Below are 22,377 nucleotides of genomic sequence, written 5' to 3' on the forward strand. Positions count from 1 at the left end.
AGGGGAAGGGAGGGAAGCGGCAGAGGCAGCTGAATGGACAGTCTCAATCTTAATGACAAAGTAGTCCATTGGCTCCTCGCCCTTCTTGTTGGAGGTGAGGGTGGAGGAGGCGGAGGAGGCAGGGGAGACGGGTTTAAGAGATGGTTTGTAGTGGAGAAGAAAAGCTGGGGGTTATCTTTGCATTCCAGGATGATCCTGAAATAGTGAGCAGATTTGGCAGAAGAGAGCAGGACCCGATAGCGCTTAATGCGGTCCAGCCTGCAGGAGCAAGTGAAATCTCCAGTGAAAAAGCTGCAATACTTCTGCAATATTCTTGTATCAGACTCAGAGCTACTTTCTCCACATCGCTCAGGCACAGGATTAAAACCTACCTTTATGAAAGCAAATCCTGCACCGTTATCGGTTATGGTTAATCCCAGAGCCTCCTGTGCTTTAAAAACATCCACTTCTTTCTTAAGGCCCTTTGTGTGCGCAAAAATAAAATCTTCCAGGCCAATCTGTCCCCCGAGGAGTTTGTCCATGTCAATTCTGTGAGTGTTCAACGTGCAGAACAGAATCTGTGTAGGAGGAAAAACATCGCTGGTGAACATAGGAGGGCAGAGGTTCGACAGCAAGACACTAGCTGGGCCCCGAGCTGATTATTTCCAGCATTTTCTGTTTTTATCAAAAGGTCATGAAACAGATTCAAACCCATGCAGCCTTTTCAACTCTCATCCACCCCCAATTTCCTTCGTCCCACTATTGGTGGCCGTGCCTTCAGCTGTCTAGACCCCAAGCTCTGGAATTCCCTCACTAAACCTCTCAGTCTCGAAACCTACCTCTGACCAAGCTTTTGGTTACCTGTTCCAATATCTCCTTATGTGGCTCGGTGTCAATTTTTGTCTGAAAATCGCTCCTGTGAAGCGCCTTGAGACGTTTTTACTAAGTTAAAGGTGCTATACAAATGCAAGTAGTAGTTTTATTAAAGTGTTATTTTTAAATTGTTTTCTACAAGGGTCTAACAGGAAATTCCAGCTCATTAACATGCACTTTAATCCGAAAAGGGCTGTGCAATCATTAAATTGTAACGATTACAAGGTCACCGAGAACTTGACAGCTGTAAACTGCAAAGAGGGAGAATACATTGGTCAGAGGTTTACTATCATTTTCAAGTTAGCTATTCAGTAAAGACTAGTTATTTTCTTACATCAGCTTGACTCAGTTGTCATAACTCTTACCCCTGGGTCAGAAAGAAAAAGACTTGCATTTATACAGCGCCTTTCACAATCTCAGGTCATCCCAAAGCACTTTACAGACAATGAAGTACTTTTGAAGTGCAGTCACTGTTGTAACGTAGGGAAACGCAGCAGCCAATATTGCACACAGCAAGGTCCCACAAACAGCAAAGATAATAACCAGATAATCTGATTTAGTGTTGTTGGTAGAGGGATAAATATTGACCAGGACACTGGTGAGAACTCCCGTGCTCTTCTTCAATTAGTGCCATGGGATCTGCCATTCACCCGAGAGGGCAGACGGGGCCTCGGTTTAATGTCTCATCCGAAAGACAGAACTTCCGACAATGCAGCACTCCTTCAGTACTGCACTGGAGTGTCAGAGTAGATTTTGTGCTCAAGTCTCTGGAGCAGGACTTCTGATTCAGAGCTAAGAGTGCTCCCACTGAGCCACGGTCAGTTCAAGCCGTGTAACAAGAATTTGAAGCTCATAACCCAAGCGCTGACATTCCAGTGCAGCCTTGAGGAGGTGTGTATTATCAGAGGTGCGGTCTTTAAACTGAGGTCCCGTCTGCCTACTCCGATGGTTCAGGTTACAGGGTTAAAAAATCCCACGCCATCATGCAAAGAGGAGCAAGGAGTTCTCCCAGTGTCCTAGGCAACATGTCTCTCTCAACCAGTATCGCCAAAAAAAAATCAACTAATCGTTCAGCTCATTGCTGTTTGTGGGATCTTGCTATGCACTTAAATGGTTGCTGTATTTGCCTAAAGTAATTCATTGACATGAAGCACTTGGAGACATTTCTGAGAGGTGTGATGGGAACTAAATAAATGCTCGTCTTTCAACATTACTTGGTCACTTCTTCAAAAATCTTTGGTCTTCAGAAGGAGCACTCGTTTGAACTTTCAATTCCCAATATTATGCTCAGTTGAGCAAAAAATTGGTTCGTTCTGGCAGAACTCTGTACAACGTACACAACAGGCCATCAAACTTCACTGCATGTTTGACAATACAGCTGGGCAAATAATGCGATAAAGATGCAAGGTTTTAAAATAAAGCAAGCTTTTTAAAACTCTTCAACCAGGGGAGGGGGAGGTTAAGAGGAGGGGGGAAAAAGTCTGTTCATCAGACCACTGTTGGGCACCTCCCACCTAATTTAATTGATAAAACACCCGCAGGTGGGACAAAGTATGTCTTTCATTTTTGGGGGAAAAAAAACTTGTGGTGAAAATGGTTAGACACTAGCCTGTCAACTCTAGGACATGTGTTCAATGCATTCATATTGCCCATCAAAACTGATGGAATGAAAGCCCCCTATTGGCTGTAAAGGTGCAATGTGAAATGAGTTTGGGCAGTCTCAGCCCAGTCACAGCACAAAACCACCACTAACTCATCACTAATTAGCAGTCTGACTCCGGGACTACAGGACGGATGGTGTGGGAAGTGGAAAAATGCCACGCTGGTACTGTAAAGTTGCTTTCTGACGGTGAGGCTGAGGCACATTGTTGGGGCTGAGTTGAGGGAGCTTCCTGCTGTATCTAGCTGTACTGTACCTGACCAGAGTGTGCTTGATACTGACCCCTGATGCTCACAATGGAAAGGGTTCCAGTCTCCTGATCAGGAACATCCTCTGTCTTGATGAGCACAAAAAAAAGGAAAGAACAGAAAAACACTCAAAATATAAACTGATGCGAGATGGCATCAAAATAGGATGAACCATTCAAACTGGAGCAAGTTGAACAGAGATAGGAAGACAGTACCTTCCCAGAACCCGTTCCTAACAAGCCCAAAGATTTACTGCTTAGCAGGAATGGCGCTAAACTATTCAATGAAAAATGTTTTAAATACTTTTTCCATCCTAGGGAATACTAAAAATTCTTGTGCTAATCTCAAGCTCAGTCACAGAACTGATTTTTTTTTAAACAAGAGGCCCATAAAGCATCGTTTGAGGACATCAGTCTTTGGAATCCTGCAATGCGTTATACTGCATTATGATGACAGGATCTTGCATCTGGATTGCATTACAAACTCCATTTAGTAATAAGGTTGTTATGTCTTTGTGTTAAATCACAAATATATGAAAGCCATGGACATCAACTTTGGGCAAATGAATTTATTGTCAAGGAGATACAAAGATACAAAGTTAATAGGTAGGGAAAAAAGTATAGGAACCAGTCAATGAAAGAGTTGAAGCAAAGAATGAGATATGTGTGTCGCAGATCTGCGAGGTTTCTAAAAGATTTTTTTTAATATTTATTAAAAGAAAGGAAGACTTGCATTTATATGATGCCTTTCAGGACGTCCCAAAGCACTTTACAGCCAATGAAGTACTTTTGAAGTGTAGTCACTGTTGTAATGTAGGAAACGCAGCAGCCAATTTGCGCACAGCAAGGTCCCACAAACAACGATGTGATAACGATCAAATAATCTGTTTTAGTGATGAGGAATAATTATTGACCAGGACACCAGCGAGAACTCCCCTGTTCTTTGAAATAGTGCCGTAGGATCTTTTACGTCCGCCTGAGGGGGCAGATTGGGCCTCAGTTTAATATCTCATCCGAAAGACGGCACTTCTGACAGTGTAGCACTCCCGACAGTGTAGCACTCCCTCAGGAGTGCACAGGAGTGTCAGCCTGTATTTTTGTGCGCGAGTCTCTGGACTGCAAGGTTACTAAAAGATTATTTTTAAATATTTAATGAATGGAATTTTGGGAGTTGGCAAACTGGCAACACTTCAATTTGTTCACTGCCTGGGTGGGCATAGGCTTCCTGGGTGGATAGTGACACACAAATGTTTACTGTCAAGTCCACACAGGGGACAGAATGCTCAATATTGAGCAGTTCTGTCTCCTTCTCGTATTCGGGAAATCTTATTGTGATTCACTGGCTCATCAGGAGAGTCCTGCAAACAAGGTTCTCAACTGCCAGGTCTTGTCCTGAAAGGCAGCAGGTGGGTGGAAATCGGTTTCTGGGAAAACCAGCTTTTGAATCCAACCACGAGCGACAACTGATTTTAATCGCGAATGACAGCGTTTTTGATATTCTTTTGTCTCAATTCAAAGCAGAGTGGTGGCCAATCTAGTCTCTCGAGTGGATTTATACCATGTCATCAAGTCAGGCCATTATAAGCCTACAAAAATGGGCAAGAAAAGGCCATCTGGTCCATCGAGCCTGCCCCATCCACCATCAAGCCCATCCCTCCTCACCCACTCCCCCGCAGCCACACAATCTTTGACTGAAAGCTTGGTTAGAAAGATGGGGTTTGAGGCAGCTGTTAATGGTGGACAAGATTAGTCAGGAGTAGAGGTTTTAGTAGGGAGTTCCAGAGAGTAGGGCTAAGGCAGCTGAAGACCATTGCTGGAGATCCACTGGGGGACATAGGGGCAGAAAGATACAAAGGCAGTCCCACAGAGCTGGGCCTTCAACGTAGTAAAGGTCCCAAGGCGCTGAGAGACAATGGAGTAGGAAGACGCAGTCTATACATGAAAACAAGAAATTACCATGCCTAAGCATAGATTTCAACGTTTTAAATCTCAAAACTAACAATTTGTAATTTCAGATTTCTTAATTTACACGAGCACTATTGCTGCTAATTAAGATTTAATAAAAGCTGAGATAAATACTTCTGAAATACGGTTAGAAACCTATAACCTTTCTCTTTCAATGTTTAACGAGAGGATATACACAACTCAGACTCCAGGTTTCTCAGCAGCCTTTTTTAGAACCCGAAATAAAAAACACTTAGAGAAGTACTTACCTAAGCAAAAGCCAGGAACAGACTATAGATTATCTTAACTATTTATAAAGTTATGCTTGACAACAAGAAATGCCTGCAGACTTCACTGTGCTGCTCGTTCTTCTATCACAAGTTATATTAAGTATATTGGTACAGTCATAGATTTTGTCCTCCCAAATTTGAGTTGTATCTGGACAGGGCACTTTGAGGTATATAGGATAAAGCAGTGTTGGTTACAGCTTCGTTGCCGATGATGACAATGGTAGGAGCCAGTTGAGGTGATGAATACATTAGCACAACAGTGCAGTGTATTGGGTTAAGTGTAATTTGTCTTGTTTTGGTACCAATGAACTAAATAATCTTGGTGACAACCCTTAAAAAAAATTGCATAGGAACAGTCAAGTGTTCCCACATTGGAAAGGAGTGTGCCAATCGTATGAAGTGCATCTCCTTTATCTACACGCAAAGGAGTGAACACCTTCTGGGCTCCGCTCCCAATGCACTCCTGCATAAGAACAATGACCCAATTCCCTCCTTCAGTTTATCGAGAAACATCACTACAATCTCTGACGTACTGACTGGTGCAGTTCAGGGTTTTAAAACACAGTTGTCTTGTCCTTCACTTTCTCTCTGACAAAAGGAAAAGTAGCCTGGTTACAAGTTGAGCACTGACTTCACGTAGAATTCCCACTACATTTTCAGTTCATTGGATGATTAAAGTATCTCATTAATCAGATTCAACAACCAGCTTGCATTTATATCGCATCTTTAACATAGTAAAATGTACGAAGGCACTTCACAGAAGTATAATCAGATAAAATTGACAACGAGCCAAAGGAGGAGACATTAGGACAGGTGACCAAACACTTGGTCAAAAAGGTAGGTTTTAAGGAGGGTCTTAAAAGGAGGAGAGAGAGGCAGAGGGGTTTAGGAAAGGAATTCCAGAACTTCGGGCCCAGACGGTTGAAGGCACGACCGCCAATGGTGGGCGAAGGAAGGGGGAAAAGACACGCGGCCAGAAATGGAGGAATGCAGAGATCTCGGAGGGTTGTGGGGGGTTACGGAGATAGGATGGGGCGAGGCCATGGAGGGATTTGAACATGAGGTTGAGAATTTTAAAATCAACGCATTGGCGGACTGAGAGCCAATGTTGGTCAGCGAGCACAGGGATGATGGGTGAATGAGACTTGGTCCGCGTTAGGATACAGGCAGCAGAGATTCATACAAGCAAAAGCAATGACGTTTATTTACAATTAAATCATTCGTACACAGCAGCATTAGGCATATATACCATTCATCTAGAAATTTAAAATGCATCTACAAATAAAATGTTTACTTAGAACCAGTTCTCTCGTACTTTTCTTACTGTCTTTTGGAAATAAATATTTTTTCCCCCACAAAGGTATCACAGGAAACACACAAGTCAATCGCTCAAATTTGTTTCAGTCTGAACAGCCTTCAGAAATCCAGTAAGTAACTAAAGAATCTGCAACCAAAGGTTACATTTATTCCCAAATCCCTCTGATGTGGGCTTCAAATAAATCTTGGTGACAATCTCTACAAGAACGAATTAATTCCAGTGACAATCTCTACAAGAACGAATTCATTCCAGTCACTTTGGCCTGATAGTTTAACTAGATGAAGCTCACCAAACCAACAGTGAACTTACTTCAAGTGCAATATGACAGACTAAATAATACACACATTTTAAACGTCTATAAAGATACACCCGAACAGTGCAGTCACGCGAGAGCGATTTAGATCCCATCACTTGGTCACGTTCACATGCATGAACCCGCCTCCACCAGTACCAAGAAAAAACATTTATATCAGGCATCAATCCCATCAATTATAATTCTTACAAACCAAACTCTAGAAACACAAGTTTGTTTATTGCTACGGGATACAAGTTTTCACACTGCTGGGGACAATTCATTCCATTCAAAAGGGAGCTCATTGATTAGGATAAGATAGTTGATGTGCAGCCCAGAGGACCCATTTGACCACCGCAGTAATTGAAAACCCAGAGACATGCACTGAGCTTAATTAATGCAAAAACATTTGCCTGAGGAAGGAGAAAATCTCCGAAAGCTTGTGAATTTAAAATAAAATTGCTGGACTATAACTTGGTGTTGTAAAATTGTTTACAATTGTCAACCCCAGTCCATCACCGGCATCTCCACATCTTAATTAATGCCTGACTGATCACTGCTAGCAATTTTTAAGCGCTACTTAGAAATATTAAACCGCACCAAATCCACAGTTTGCGATATTGACCGTAAATCAGAGGGATTATAGCTCCAAGCTCAAATCTGTAATAGAATTTCTTTCATTGCCCAGAAAGACTCCAAACCTACTCAGGGCTACATTCACAGTAAATGAGAAACGGCAATTGAGAGAACTTGCATTTATATAGCGCCTTTTACGACCCACAGTGTTTTACAACCAATTAAGTACTTTTGAAGAGTAGTCACTGTTGTAAGGTAGAAAATGCGGCAGCCAATTTGCGCACAGCAAGGTACCATAAACATCAATGAGATAATGCCCAAACAATTTGTTTCTTGTGATATTGGTCGAGGGATAAATATTGGCCAGGACACCAGGGAGAACTTCCTTACTCTTCTTTGAATAATGCCATGGGATCTTTTAACGTCCACCTTAAGAGGGCAGATGGGACCTCAGTTTAATGTCGCATCCAAAGACGGCACCCTCCAACAATGTAGCACTCCCTCAGTACTGCAATGAAGTGTCAGCCTCAAGTCTCTGGAGTGGGACTTGAACCCACAACCTTCTGTCTCAGAGGCAAGAGTGCTACCACTGAGCCACAGCTGACCCTCTCCCACTCCTGTACATCTCTCTGGCCTCATAAGAAGGAGCTGTCATGAGGTCTGACAAAGACAACACTACCCGTCGTGATACCCACTGATACCCAGGGACAACAGAATCACTACTTTCTCTTTACCTCATCCTCTCGTCCTCTTTTCAACTTTAGCGACATCTGCACTATAGGCCTCGTTTTTCAAGGAAACAAAAATAAAATGAGCAATCTGTTTTTAGAATGTACTGACTGAGGAAGGATTGCCTATTATATAACTGTCGCTGCACCTCACAAGTAATTTATTCTGTGCAGCAATCTGAGACATTGGTGTGAAAGGTGTTATATTAATGCAAACAGTATTAATGGAACAAATTGAGAAGCTTCTAGATGTTCTGAGCATGAGCCTCAGTACAAAAGCTATACAATTAACAACCAATTTAAGACCTTTCACACTTATCAAAGGGAGGGAGGGTCATTAGCGCTGGAGAGTGGAACACATTGCATTTCAGACAGCCATTGTCAGAACTAAGCACTCCCAAGTCAGGTACTTTGCAGTCAAATGCAGGATGTCTGCTTTGTCCTGAACAATGTACATCAGCCCCAACCTCAGAAAAGCAACTGCTGCTGCACCAGAGTAACTTTTTTCCATTTCTCCTGTGGCATGAACCATTCTGTCAATTAATGACAAACTACAGACAATTGCGTGCTGTAGGCCCATTCCCTCTAACAACTAGACCGAGACGGCCCAAACTCCTTTCACATAGGATCCACACGGCCAGCGGAGAGCGATGGCTTTCATTCCTTCAGTCGATGATCCCAGGTCCCATAGGTGAAAGGCCATTCACATTTACACAACAGCTGATCTAATGCAAAGCTTTGTGACATGATGCACAATATGACGTTAATGCATCCCAAATTGAAAAACTTTGGTGACTGATATAACAAATTTACTCTACTAAATTCAGATCGGAGTCCTGCCAAAGCAACTTTGAACAAATTCCTCACCGGCAGCAGTAAGAAACCGGGAGCTCCAATTAATTCACTGGATAAGAAACTGCGTGTTGTGGTATGGAGCCAGACTGGGAGGGTCCCATGTGCTGTCCCTAATCTGTACTGGGTTAACTCTCGGGTCAGGGTGAAAACAAGGACACAGCAAATGGTCTTTGTGCCCAGATCAGGGAGAGGAGGTTGTGCACAATGCTCATCCCTCGCAAAAGGTCAGTTACAACGGAAGACTAGAAAAAAGAAGCGACAGAGGACACCATACAGAAGTCTACAAGATATTAGCCATCACAGGTAACTCCAGAGCAGTATATCATTCCTTCCTTATTTCAGATTTCCAGCATCCGCAGTAGTTTGCTTTAGAAACTTTATTTTTAAGTTGGCAGCAGTGACTGATACGCAAAGAAAAGCGAAGAAGCGCACAGTGATAAATATGATGGGAATGGAGTACAGAGAAGATGCAGTGATATTTCTATAATCGATTATACTGGTTGTGTTGTAGAGCATTTATTCAACTGTAATACTCTATTCCAAGTGTCTTCATTTTGATATTATATTGAAGTTATAATATCAGGAACATGAGAACAAGGGTGGAAGGACAGATGTTAGGAAGATATCTTCCTGCAGGAGTGATCGACACTTGGAATGATCTGGTAGGGTAGTGGAGGCAAACACTTCAGGTTCATTCAAGAGACAGTTAGATGGGAGAATGTACTTTTTAAAATTTTGGATAGATTAGCTAAGAGAAGCTGAATGACCTCTCTAAAAAGAACTTCAATATAATATCAAAATGAAGACACTTGGAATATTATGCCCCATTTCAGCACAATAGATTTAAGAGAGTTCACTATAGATGGTGTCAATGGGCATATTTAGTATCTTGGGTTCGAACATGCCACAGCAAAAATTATGCTTAATCCAATACTGTTCTTGCACAATATTCTTAAAACAGCTCAAATTCTCCAATCACGACCATCATTGATGGATCTGTAACTACGAACAACTTGCATTTATATAGCACCTTTCACATAGTAAAACGTTCCAAGGCACTTCAGGGGAGTGTAATCAGACAAAAATTAACAATGAGCCAAAGAAGGACACATTAGGATAGGTGACCAAAAGCTTGGTCAAAGAGGTAGATTTTAAGGAGCGTCTTAAAGGAGAGAGAGGTAGATAAGCAGAGAGGTTTAGGGAGGGAATATCAAAGCTTAGGACCTAGGCAGCTGAAGGCACGAAACTTCACCTTAGCATCATGCAGCTGGAGATGAAAGACCAGAACTGAGTCAAACCTCTGTGGCAAACCCTGAACCAAGCAGGTCTCTACAATACAACAGCCTGGCATATTAATGGGCCCTCAAAAAGTAGACCTGTCACTGGGAATGGAGATTCTTCCAACTCGGCTCCAGATGATCCTGCAGGATAACAGCCTAGTGGGCCACCTGGACAAACAGCGTGAAGCTTCCAGGTGCTGTACACTGGGAATTATGTGGAATTAGCTGGTTAAAACTCCAACATTGGGTAATAGGTGGCACAGCGGGTTAAGACAGTGGCCTTTCACGTCTAGGGCCAGGCATCGAAAACAGCCCTGGCAGATGGCATGAAAGTCTCCTCTTCCTGCTGGCTGCAAGGGCTTGTGGCACCCAAGAGCCCACAGTGGGGCTCAGTCATACAGGGAGATCTGGAGTCTCAAGCAGATGGAGGAGGGAGACAGGCCTGCCAGCACACAGCAAAGAGTGAGTTGGGAGAGATGGCATGCACTAAATTAAGCTTTACTGAAATCCCAATGACATCACTCGACAGGTGGCAACGTAACTAGTCAGTTCGCCTTCGGACTATAGCTTTTACTGTGAAATCCAGTAGAGTCAACAACAACAAGCATTTATATAGCGCCTTTAATGTAATAAAACATCCCAAGGCGCTTCACAGGAGCATTATCAAACAGAATTCGACACCGCGCCACCTAAAGAGATATTAGGACTGGTGACCAAAAATTTGGTCAAAGAAGTAGGTTTTAAGGTGCGTCTTGAACGAGGAGAGGGAGGTAGAGTGGTGAAGAGGTTTAGGGAGGGAATTCCAGACCTTAGAGCCTAAGCAGCTGAAGTCACGGCGGCCAATAGAGGGGTGAAGGAAATTGGGGAACACAAGAGGTCAGAGTTGGAGGAACGCAGAGTTCTCGTGGGATTGTACAGCTGTTGTCATCAGGATTCGGTCCACTAATGTGTGACCTGCACTCTAATCACCACCAAAATTTTGTTAAGACAACAAAACAACATCACTTTTCTTGTGCTAATTATATTGTACTCGTGTTCATTCACGTATCTAGAGCACTGCTGTGTCATACATGCAACACCCGAACTTTGGGGACTCTCAATTACATGATAATTTCCATTATCTTCCAGGGCATCCCCTCCATTATTGCAAATAATGGATGCTCCAATGTATAATGTTTGCTCTGTTGACAAATGTAAGGAATCTTACAACACCAGGTTATAGTCCAACTGTTTTATTTGAAAATCACAAGCTTTCGGAGGCTTTCTCCTTCGTCAGGTGAGCGAGTGTGGGATTCCATGGAAGGTTACCGCATTTATAGTCAGAGAACAATACCTGGTGATTACAGATAATCTTTCCAACTGCCCATTGTCATGGCAATCAAAGTATTCAGACAGAGTGATGTTATCGACAGGACCACCGAATACACAGTCGGCCAGAACAAAAGACAGACAGAGAGAGAAAGAGAAACATCCGAAAGGAAGAGAAAGACAGAGAATGACCCGTTGTGTTAAAAACAGATAACTTTTTTTTCGCTGGTGGGGTTACGTGTAGCGTGACATGAACCCAAGATCCCGGTTGAGGCCGTCCTCATGGGTGCTCTGTTGACAGCACAGCTTCAAGATAGCGACCATTTTGGTGCATGATCTTTAGTCGCACTGCAACAAAAAGCACCCAAATCTGTGTTGTTATTTTGAAAAGCAAGCAAAATCAATTTTTTTTTATATATATTCGTTGATGGGATGTGGGCAACGCTGGCGAGGCTAGCATTTATTGCTCATCCCTGATTGCCCTTGAGAAGGTGGTGGTGAGCCGCCTTCTTGAACCGCTGCAGTCCGTGTGGTGAAGGTTCTCCCACAGTGCTGTTAGGAAGGAAGTTCCAGGATTTTGACCCAGCGACGATGAAGGAACGGCGATATGTTTCCAAGTTATTATATATATTTCCAAGTGATTATATATGGAATCATAACAAAATGCAGAAAGAAAAAAGGAAGAACACAACAACTTGCATTTATACAGCACCTTTAAAGTAGTAAAACGTCCCAAGGGGCTTCATAGGAGCATAATTAGTCAAAATTTGACACTGAGCCACATATGGAGGTATTGGGACAGGTGGCCAAAAGCTTGGTCAAAGAGGTAGGTTTTGAGGAGCGACTTAAAGTAGTGAAGAGTTTAAGGGAGGGAATCACAGTGCTTAGGGCCTAGGCAGCTGAAGGCACGGCCGCCAATGGCGGAGTGATTAAAAGGGGATATGCGCAAGAATTGGAGGAGCGCAGAGTTCTAGAAGGGTTGTAGGGCTGGAGGAGATTACAGAGATAGGGAGGGGCGAGGCTATGGAGGGATTTGAAAACAAGTATGAGAATTTTAAAATCGAGGCATTCCTGGAACGGGAGCCAATGAAGGTCAGTGAGCACAGGGGTGCGAGTTAGGATATGGGCTGCAGAGTTTTGGATGAGCTTAAGTTTATGGAGGGTGGAAGATGGGAGGCCAGCCAGGAGAGCACTAGAACAGTCAATTCTAGAGGTAACAAAGGCATGGATTAGGGTTTCAACAGCAGATGAGCTGAGGCAGGGGTGGAGACGGGCGATGTCATGGAGGTGGAAATAGGCAGTCTTGGTGATGGAGCAGATATGTGGTCAGAAGTTCTTTTACTTTTACACTGATAGACATCACCTTGGCTCAGATGGTAATACTCTCTCCTCAGTCAAAAGGTTAAAGCCCCACTACAGACTTGGGCACATAATCCAAGCTGATACTTCAATGCAATACCAAGAGAGTGCTACAGATCCGAGTTGCAATCTTTCAGATGGGACATTAAACAGAGATGAACGCAAGATATCCCATGGCACAATTCAAAGAGGTGTGCGAGCCAACATTCCTCTCTCAAACAACATCACCAAAACCAATAGATTAAGTGGTTATGCATTCATTTGCTGTGTATGGGACCTTGCTGTGTGCAAATTGGCAGCCATGTTTGACTATATAACAGCGATGGCACTTCAACAGTAATCTATTGGCAGTGAAGCACTTCGGGACAATTGAAATGCAAGTTCTTGTCTTCTTCCTTTCTAGTACGCATATCAGAACGTGCAGATGCGAACACTGTGCTTCTGGCAGCAGCAGGAAACTTATTTCTCCTGGAAGCGAGGAGCAGAGAACATGGAACCTTTTCCAGTCGCCCCCGAAAGGAAACCAGGGCGTAGGGTTGCAGTGCAAATGGATAATTCATGCTCCAAGGTTGCAGTTTCAGCTACAGTGCCACTTAACTGGACCAGAACAATAATCCCTACACAAGGAGGCATCCTGGGCACACTCAACTCAATTACTAATCTTCGTCTAAACTTTAAGAAAATTAATCTCCAAAAACACAACCAACAGAACAGAAGGGCTTTATTTACATTGATGGCAACTTCCAACTGCTCTATTTGCGAGGGATCCTGACTGCTCAGTAATGGCGATGGATAATTCACTCACAGATTGGCTGCCAATCAGTAAGTGGCCATCTTCCAGGCAGTGGATAAACAGGACATGCCACTGTCTGCAGTGAAAGGCAGATTGTGATCACCTATTGCTTTCGGCACAAATTGGATCCCATCTTGTTGAGGTGATCCTATCGGATTTGAGCCCTCTTGAACCAAACAGAAGCTGATTTTATACTGAGCTTCAGTAGGTGTACACAGCACCGGCTCCTGACATGCAGGGCTTCTGCAGCTGGTGACAACCCCAAAGGAACAGGAGTAGGCCATTCAGCCCCTCGAGTCTGTTCTGCCATTCAATTAGAGTGAGACTGGCCCTGAGGGACCAGCAGCAGAGTCCCCACCACATATGGCAGGCGCATTCATGAGAACGCAATTTGCCCACTAAACGCGGTGAACCCTAAATCCATCAGACTCCCTAGTGCCTAAAATCTTGAAGCGGTAAGGATCTAGAATCGCTAATCTAGTCAAAAGGTGGTGGGGACTGAACTGCATGATGCTAAATTGATCCACAATCGGATAATGATTTATTTCAATGGAAACCAACAGATCAGCTGATGGGAGACTTGGGCAGCTTCAATCAGCTGTTCGCATTGTTAACAACTGCAGCAGTCGGAAAGTCGTGACTCCAGGCAGCTTCAGTCAGTTGTTCCTGGGGCATTAAAAACAGATAAAAGAGGGTAGACAGCACTCAGGGGCACTCAGCTCCTCGGGTAAATAGTTAACAGCACTTAATCACACTTGAACCAGGTGCAAAAAGTTTATTGAAATGCCAGAAATAGCCAGCCCACTTTAATGTGTTATAAGCAGCGCCTTTGTAATTGACTTCAATGTTAATGGTAAATGGTTTGTCATTTGCCCGATATAGGCAGCTGTCTGGGATATGCATGGATTGTGCAAGTGGTGAACTCAACCCAATATAAAAACAGCTATATTTCATTAGAATGTATCTTTAAACTAGTAATTAAAGGATTAACCAAAACAAGTAGGTTTTCAACTGTCCCCAATTAAGATATACACATAACTTAAATGCATTTTTTGGGGGGAAAAACTTCCAGTTCATCACCGGTGATGCTGCTCACCAACAAAGATATAGGGCAACTTTTTTCCTGTAACTGTGTCGCAGTTGCTTTCCCACTCACTAATTCTTTGTGTCCTGATTGTGGTTTGTCATACTCCTTGTGAGATATGTTTGTCTTGGTCTCTTATCATTCTGTACATCACCCAATCTGTCTATCCGGAGAGATAGGGAAGGAAAAAGATGGGAGCGGGGGAACAGTATTGATCAAGGATAATATTACAGTTCCACAGAAGGACGATATGCTAGATGATTCAAAGACTGAATTTATTTGATTAGATTAGGAACAGAAAAGGAGCTGTTTAATTGCTGGGTGTTTATTATAGACCCCCAAATAGTGAGAATGAGATATAGGAGTAAATGTGGCAAGTTTCAGAGAAATGTAAAAGTAGCAGAGTGATAATAGTGGGGGAACTTAAATTACTCTAATATAGACTGGGAAAGAAAACAATGTAAAGGGCAAGGAGGGTGAAGAATTCCTAAAATGTGTACAAGAGAGCTTTCTTAATCAGTATGTTTCTGGCCAAACAAGGAAGAAAGCAGTGCTGCTTCTAGTTCATGGGGATGAAGTAGGCAAGTGGAGTGTGTTTCAGTGACAGAACATCTGGGTAATAGTGATCATAATATAGTTAGATTTAAAGTAGTTACAAAAAGGGACAAAGAAAAATCAAAGGTGAAAATATCCAACGGGAAGAGAGCCAATTTCAGTGATTTGAGAAGGGATCTAGCTCAGGTGGACTAGAAACAAAGATTGGACAAGAAAACAGTAAATGGGCAATAGCAGGGCTTCAAGACAGAGATAGTTTCAGTACAAACCAAGCATATTCCAATAAGGAGAAAAGATGGGGCATCCAAAGTTAGAGCTCCCTGGATGACAAAGCAAATAGAGGTTAAAATAAAACAGAAAAACGAGGTTTATGTCAGATACAGAATACAGCAGGAAACCAGGCAGAATAAAGAGAGGGCAGGGGGAAATTGAAAAAGGAAAAAAGGTCAGAGAGAGTATGAGAAAAGATGAGTGGGTAACATAAAAGGGAGCTCAAAAATCTTTTATAAACATATAAAAAGTAAAAGGATAGTTAAAAGGAATGGTGGGGCCAATTAGGGACAAAAAAAGAAATCTTCTTGTGGAGGCAGAGGGCATGACTGAGGTACTGAATGAATACTTTGCCTCTTGTTTTCACAAAAGAGGATTAAGTTAATGTCGCAGTAGAGGAGGAGGGAGTAGAGATATTCGATAGGATAAAAATAGATAGAATGGAGGTGCTAAATAGATTGGCATCACTCAAAGTTAACAAGTCACCCTGTTCAGATGGGATGCATCCTCAGTTGCTGAGGGAAACTAGGGTGGAGATAGCAGAAGCTCTGATCACAATCTTTCATCCTCCTTAGATATGGGAGTGGTGCCAGAGGACTGGAGGATTGTAAATGTTACACCCATATTCAAAAAAGGGGAGAGGGATAAACCTGCTAACGACAGGCCAGTCAGTCTCAGTCTAACATCAGTGGTGAGGACACTACTCGAGACCATTGTCAAGGACAAAATTTATTCTCACTTGGAGAAACATGGGTTAATAAGAGACAGCCAGTATGGATGTTAAAGGGAAATCATGTCTGACTAACCTGATTGAGTTCTTTGATGAAGTATGAGAGGGTTGATGAAATGTAGTAGAGTAGACGTTGTATATATGCATTTGATAAAGTCCAACATAATAGACTTATTCACAAAATAGAAGGGATTAAAGGGATGGTGGTAACTTGGGTATGCAATTGACTAACAGATAGGAGGCAGACAGAAGTGGTGAACTGATGTTTTTCTGACTGGAGAGAAGTATGCAGTGGGGTCCCCCACCGATCAGTATTGGAACCATTGATTTTCTTGTGATATATAAATGACCTGGACTTGGGTATAGGGAGTACAATTATGAAGTTTGCGGATGATACAAAAGTTGACAACATAGTAAATGTTGTCAACTTTTGTGAGGAGGATAGTAGATGACTTCAGATGGACATAAACAGACTGGTGAAATGGGCAGACAGATGGCAGATGTAATTTATTGCTGATACGTGTGAAGTGATGCACTTGGGGAGGAACAACATGGAGAGGCAGTATAATCTAAATGTTACTATTTTGAGAGGGTGCAAGAACAGAGGGACCTGCGGGTGCATATTCACAAATCTTCGAAGGTGGCAGGGCAAGTTGATAAGGCAGTTAAGAAAGCATATGGGATACTTGGCTTTGTAAATAGGGGTATTGAATACAAAAACAAGGAAGTCATGCTAAATCTTTACAAATCAGTGGTTCAGCCTCAGCTGGAGTACTGTGTACAATTCCAGGCACCGCACTTTAAGAAGGATTTCAAAGCCATGGAGAGGATACAGAAGAGGTTTACCAGGCTCAAGGGGCCGTATGGCCTACTCCTATAAAGAGACCATAAGAGATAGGAGGAGGAGTAGGCCATTCGGCCCCTCGAGCCTGCTCCGCCATTTAATGAGATCATGGCTGATCTGATTTTTACCTCAACTCCACTTTCCCACCCTTTCCCCATATCCTTTGACTCCTTTGCTGATCAAAAATGTGTCTAACTCAGCCTTGAATCTATTCAATGACTCAGCCTCCACAGCTTTTTGGGGTAAAGAATTCCAAAGATTCACGACCCTCTGGGAGAAGAAGTTCCTCCTCATTTCCGTCTTAAATGGGCGACCCCTAATTCTGAGATTATGCCCCCGAGTTTTAGATTCCCCCATGAGGGGTAACATCCTCTCAGCATCTACCCTATCGAGTCCCCTCAGAATCTTGTATGTTTCAATAAGATCTCCTCTCATTCTTCTAAACTCCAATGAGTATAGACCCAACCTGTTCAATCTTTCCTCATAAGACAACCCTTCCATACCCGGAATCAACCTAGTGATCCTTCTCTGAACTGCCTCCAATCCAAGTATGGCCTTCCTTAAATAAGGGCACCAGAACTGCACGCAGTACTCCAGGCTCTTATGTTCTTATGATTCCAGGGATGAGGGCCTTCAGTTATGTGGAGAGAGTGGAGAAGCTGGGATAGTTCTCCTTAGAGAAGAGAAAGTTAAGGGGAGATTTAATCGAGGTATTCAAAATTATGAAGGGATTTGATAGAGCAAATAGGGAGAAACTGTTTCCTCTGGCAAGTGGGTTGGTAACCAGAGGTCATAAATTTAAAATATTTGGCAAAAGAATGAGAGGGGAAATGAGGGGAAATAAGGAGAAACTTTTTTCACACAGAAGGTTGCTAAGATCTGGAACGCACTACCTGAAAGGGTGATGGAAGCAGATTCCTCAGGAACTTTCAAAAAGCAATGTACTTGAAGAGGAATAATTTGCAGGGTTATGGGGAAAAAGCTAGGGTGTGGAACCAAATTGATCAGCTTTTTCAAAGAGCCGGCACAGGCATGGTGAGCCAAATGGCCTCCTTCTGTGCTGTAAGGTTCTACGCTCTTGCACCTATGTTCCTTTAATGAAGTACCTTTTCTAAAATTAAATATGCACAGCATATGGCATTCAAAGAAGTGGGCACCTTGGGTTCAAAGCAGGGCTTAGCAATGGAACAGGTGCTCTGGTGTCTGGAGGGATCCAAGCCCTCGGTGGGCTCAGTTCTAAGAACGATTTTAGGGGTCAGACCGGTCAACTAGGAAGAGGGTGGGTGGCAGTACACAGGCCAGCCAGCACAGAACAAAGGCCGAGTTAGGAGTGAGCACTGTGGTCATGGCCATGCAGATCAGGAAGTCATTGGGAGTGGGAGAGTCAAGGTGGGCAAGTAGCCCAAGAGAAGAATGCAACTCAAGTTCGGGAGAAGTTGACTCTGTATAGGAAGCTCTGTGCCATATGTAGAGTGAGTGACTCAAGATGGCAGTTCTAGATACGGCAGGGGTGAAAGAATGGCGGGGGCTGGAAAATGTGGTAATGGCAGCTGAGGCTTCAGTGGGAAGAGGAAGTGGAAAAAGTGGCTGACAAAACAGATGGGTTTTTTTTGGGAATGGGTTGCTTTTTAGTCAATGGAATTTCTTTTTTAAAAAAGCAGGATCTCCACCATGATTACTTCTCCTTTACTATCAAATGCAGATCAACCAAACCAGGCAGATACTTACCAACAACCAATAGCATAGCTTAAAAATGAGGTAGACAAAACAGTCACATGATCAGCACTGGCCCATGAGACTCCTTAAAAGTGACGCCAGCATCAGAAAAGTCAGATGATCAAAACAGTGCAATGAAATTCCAAGAGAGGAGTTGGCCGGGGGGGGGGGGGGTGAAAGAGAGGAGATGGCGGGGGGGGTGAAAGAGAGGAGATGGCGGGGGGGGGGGGGTGTGAAAGAGAGGAGATGGCCGGGGGGGGGGGGGGGGTGAAAGAGAGGAGATGGCCGGGGGAGGGGGAGGGGGGGGGGGAGGGGGGGGGGGGGGGTGGAAGAGAGGAGACGGCGAGGTGGAGGGGGTGAAGGAGAGGAGACGGCGAGGTGGAGGGGGTGAAAGAGAGGAGACGGCGAGGTGGAGGGGGTGAAAGAGAGGAGACGGCGAGGTGGAGGGGGTGAAAGAGGAGACGGCGAGGTGGAGGGGGTGAAAGAGAGGAGACGGCGAGGTGGAGGGGGTGAAAGAGAGGAGACGGCGAGGTGGAGGGGGGGGTGAAAGAGAGGAGACGGCGGGGTGGGGTGAAAGAGAGGAGACGGCTGGGTGGGGGGGGGGGGTGAAAGAGAGGAGACGGCGAGGTGGGGGGGGGTGAAAGAGAGGAGACGGCGAGGTGGGGGGGGGGTGAAAGAGAGGAGACGGCTGGGTGGAGGGGGGGGTGAAAGAGAGGAGACGGCAGGGTGGGGGGGGGGTGAAAGGGAGGAGACGGCTGGGTGGGGGGGGGGGTGAAAGAGAGGAGACGGCGAGGTGGGGGGGGTGAAAGAGAGGAGACGGCGAGGTGGGGGGGGTGAAAGAGAGGAGACGGCGAGGTGGGGGGGTGAAAGAGAGGAGACGGCGAGGTGGGGGGGGTGAAAGAGAGGAGACGGCGAGGTGGAGGGGGTGAAAGAGAGGAGACGGCGAGGTGGAGGGGGTGAAAGAGAGGAGACGGCGGGGTGGGGGGGGTGAAAGAGAGGAGACGGCGAGGTGGAGGGGGTGAAAGAGAGGAGACGGCGAGGTGGAGGGGGGGGTGAAAGAGAGGAGACGGCGGGGTGGGGGGGGGGGGGTGAAAGAGAGGAGACGGCTGGGTGGGGGGGGGGGGTGAAAGAGAGGAGACGGCTGGGTGGGGGGGGGGGGTGAAAGAGAGGAGACGGCTGGGTGGGGGGGGGGTGAAAGAGAGGAGACGGCGAGGTGGGGGGGGTGAAAGAGAGGAGACGGCGAGGTGGGGGGGGGTGAAAGAGAGGAGACGGCGAGGTGGGGGGGTGAAAGAGAGGAGACGGCGAGGTGGGGGGGGTGAAAGAGAGGAGACGGCGAGGTGGAGGGGGTGAAAGAGAGGAGACGGCGAGGTGGAGGGGGTGAAAGAGAGGAGACGGCGGGGTGGGGGGGGTGAAAGAGAGGAGACGGCGAGGTGGAGGGGGTGAAAGAGAGGAGACGGCGAGGTGGAGGGGGGGGTGAAAGAGAGGAGACGGCGGGGTGGGGGGGGGGGGGTGAAAGAGAGGAGACGGCTGGGTGGGGGGGGGGGGTGAAAGAGAGGAGACGGCTGGGTGGGGGGGGGGGGTGAAAGAGAGGAGACGGCTGGGTGGGGGGGGGGTGAAAGAGAGGAGACGGCGAGGTGGGGGGGGTGAAAGAGAGGAGACGGCGAGGTGGGGGGGGGTGAAAGAGAGGAGACGGCGAGGTGGGGGGGGGTGAAAGAGAGGAGACGGCGAGGTGGGGGGGGGTGAAAGAGAGGAGACGGCGAGGTGGGGGGGGGTGAAAGAGAGGAGACGGCGAGGTGGGGGGGGGGTGAAAGAGAGGAGACGGCTGGGTGGAGGGGGGGGTGAAAGAGAGGAGACGGCAGGGTGGGGGGGGGGGTGAAAGGGAGGAGACGGCTGGGTGGGGGGGGGGGGTGAAAGAGAGGAGACGGCGAGGTGGGGGGGGTGAAAGAGAGGAGACGGCGAGGTGGGGGGGGTGAAAGAGAGGAGACGGCGAGGTGGGGGGGTGAAAGAGAGGAGACGGCGAGGTGGGGGGGGTGAAAGAGAGGAGACGGCGAGGTGGAGGGGGTGAAAGAGAGGAGACGGCGAGGTGGAGGGGGTGAAAGAGAGGAGACGGCGGGGTGGGGGGGGTGAAAGAGAGGAGACGGCGAGGTGGAGGGGGTGAAAGAGAGGAGACGGCGAGGTGGAGGGGGGGGTGAAAGAGAGGAGACGGCGGGGTGGGGGGGGGGGGGGGTGAAAGAGAGGAGACGGCTGGGTGGGGGGGGGGGGTGAAAGAGAGGAGACGGCTGGGTGGGGGGGGGGTGAAAGAGATGGGGGGGGGTGAAAGAGAGGAGACGGCGAGGTGGGGGGGGTGAAAGAGAGGAGACGGCGAGGTGGGGGGGGGTGAAAGAGAGGAGACGGCGAGGTGGGGGGGGGTGAAAGAGAGGAGACGGCGAGGTGGGGGGGGTGAAAGAGAGGAGACGGCGAGGTGGGGGGGGTGAAAGAGAGGAGACGGCGAGGTGGGGGGGGTGAAAGAGAGGAGACGGCGAGGTGGGGGGGGTGAAAAAGAGGAGACGGCGAGGTGGTGGGGGGAAGGGAGGAAATGACGAGGGGGGGGAAGGGAGGAAATGACGAGGGGGGGGAGGGAGGAGATGACGAGGGGGGGGGAGGGAGGAGATGACGAGGGGGGGGAGGGAGGAGATGACGAGGGGGGGGAGGGAGGAGATGACGAGGGGGGGGAGGGAGGAGATGACGAGGGGGGGGGAGGGAGGAGATGACGAGAGGGGGGAGGGAGGAGATGACGAGGGGGGGGGAGGGAGGAGATGACGAGGGGGGGGGAGGGAGGAGATGACGAGGGGGGGGAGGGAGGAGATGACGAGGGGGGGGAGGGAGGAGATGACGAGGGGGGGGAGGGAGGAGATGACGAGGGGGGGGAGGGAGGAGATGACGAGGGGGGGGAGGGAGGAGATGACGAGGGGGGGGAGGGAGGAGATGACGAGGGGGGGGAGGGAGGAGATGACGAGGGGGGGGAGGGAGGAGATGACGAGGGGGGGGAGGGAGGAGATGACGAGGGGGGGGAGGGAGGAGATGACGAGGGGGGGGAGGGAGGAGATGACGAGGGGGGGGAGGGAGGAGATGACGAGGGGGGGAGGGAGGAGATGACGAGGGGGGGAGGGAGGAGATGACGAGGGGGGGGAGGGAGGAGATGACGAGGGGGGGGAGGGAGGAGATGACGAGGGGGGGGAGGGAGGAGATGACGAGGGGGGGGAGGGAGGAGATGACGAGGGGGGGGGAGGGAGGAGATGACGGGGGGGGGGAGGGAGGAGATGACGAGGGGGGGGGAGGGAGGAGATGACGAGGGGGGGGAGGGAGGAGATGACGAGGGGGGGGAGGGAGGAGATGACGAGGGGGGGGAGGGAGGAGATGACGAGGGGGGGGAGGGAGGAGATGACGAGGGGGGGGGAGGGAGGAGATGACGAGGGGGGGGAGGGAGGAGATGACGAGGGGGGGGAGAGGAGATGACGAGGGGGGGGAGGGAGGAGATGACGAGGGGGGGGAGGGAGGAGATGACGAGGGGGGGGAGGGAGGAGATGACGAGGGGGGGGAGGGAGGAGATGACGAGGGGGGGAGGGAGGAGATGACGAGGGGGGGAGGGAGGAGATGACGAGGGGGGGGAGGGAGGAGATGACGAGGGGGGGGAGGG

General features: G+C 47.2%; 1 protein-coding gene across 1 annotated transcript in view; it reads right to left on the reverse strand.

Annotated features, from left to right (window-relative positions):
• Window positions 1–22,377, reverse strand: part of gipc2 (GIPC PDZ domain containing family, member 2) — an 82,469-nt gene that overhangs the window by 27,026 nt on the left and 33,066 nt on the right. The window contains exon 2 of the mRNA XM_067989848.1: window positions 372–557. Within this exon, the coding sequence (XP_067845949.1) occupies window positions 372–557 (186 nt within the window). The remainder of the gene's footprint in view (window positions 1–371; window positions 558–22,377) is intronic.

Source organism: Heptranchias perlo, chromosome 9 (assembly GCF_035084215.1).
Source record: "Heptranchias perlo isolate sHepPer1 chromosome 9, sHepPer1.hap1, whole genome shotgun sequence".
NCBI classification, from domain to species: Eukaryota; Metazoa; Chordata; class Chondrichthyes; order Hexanchiformes; family Hexanchidae; genus Heptranchias; species Heptranchias perlo.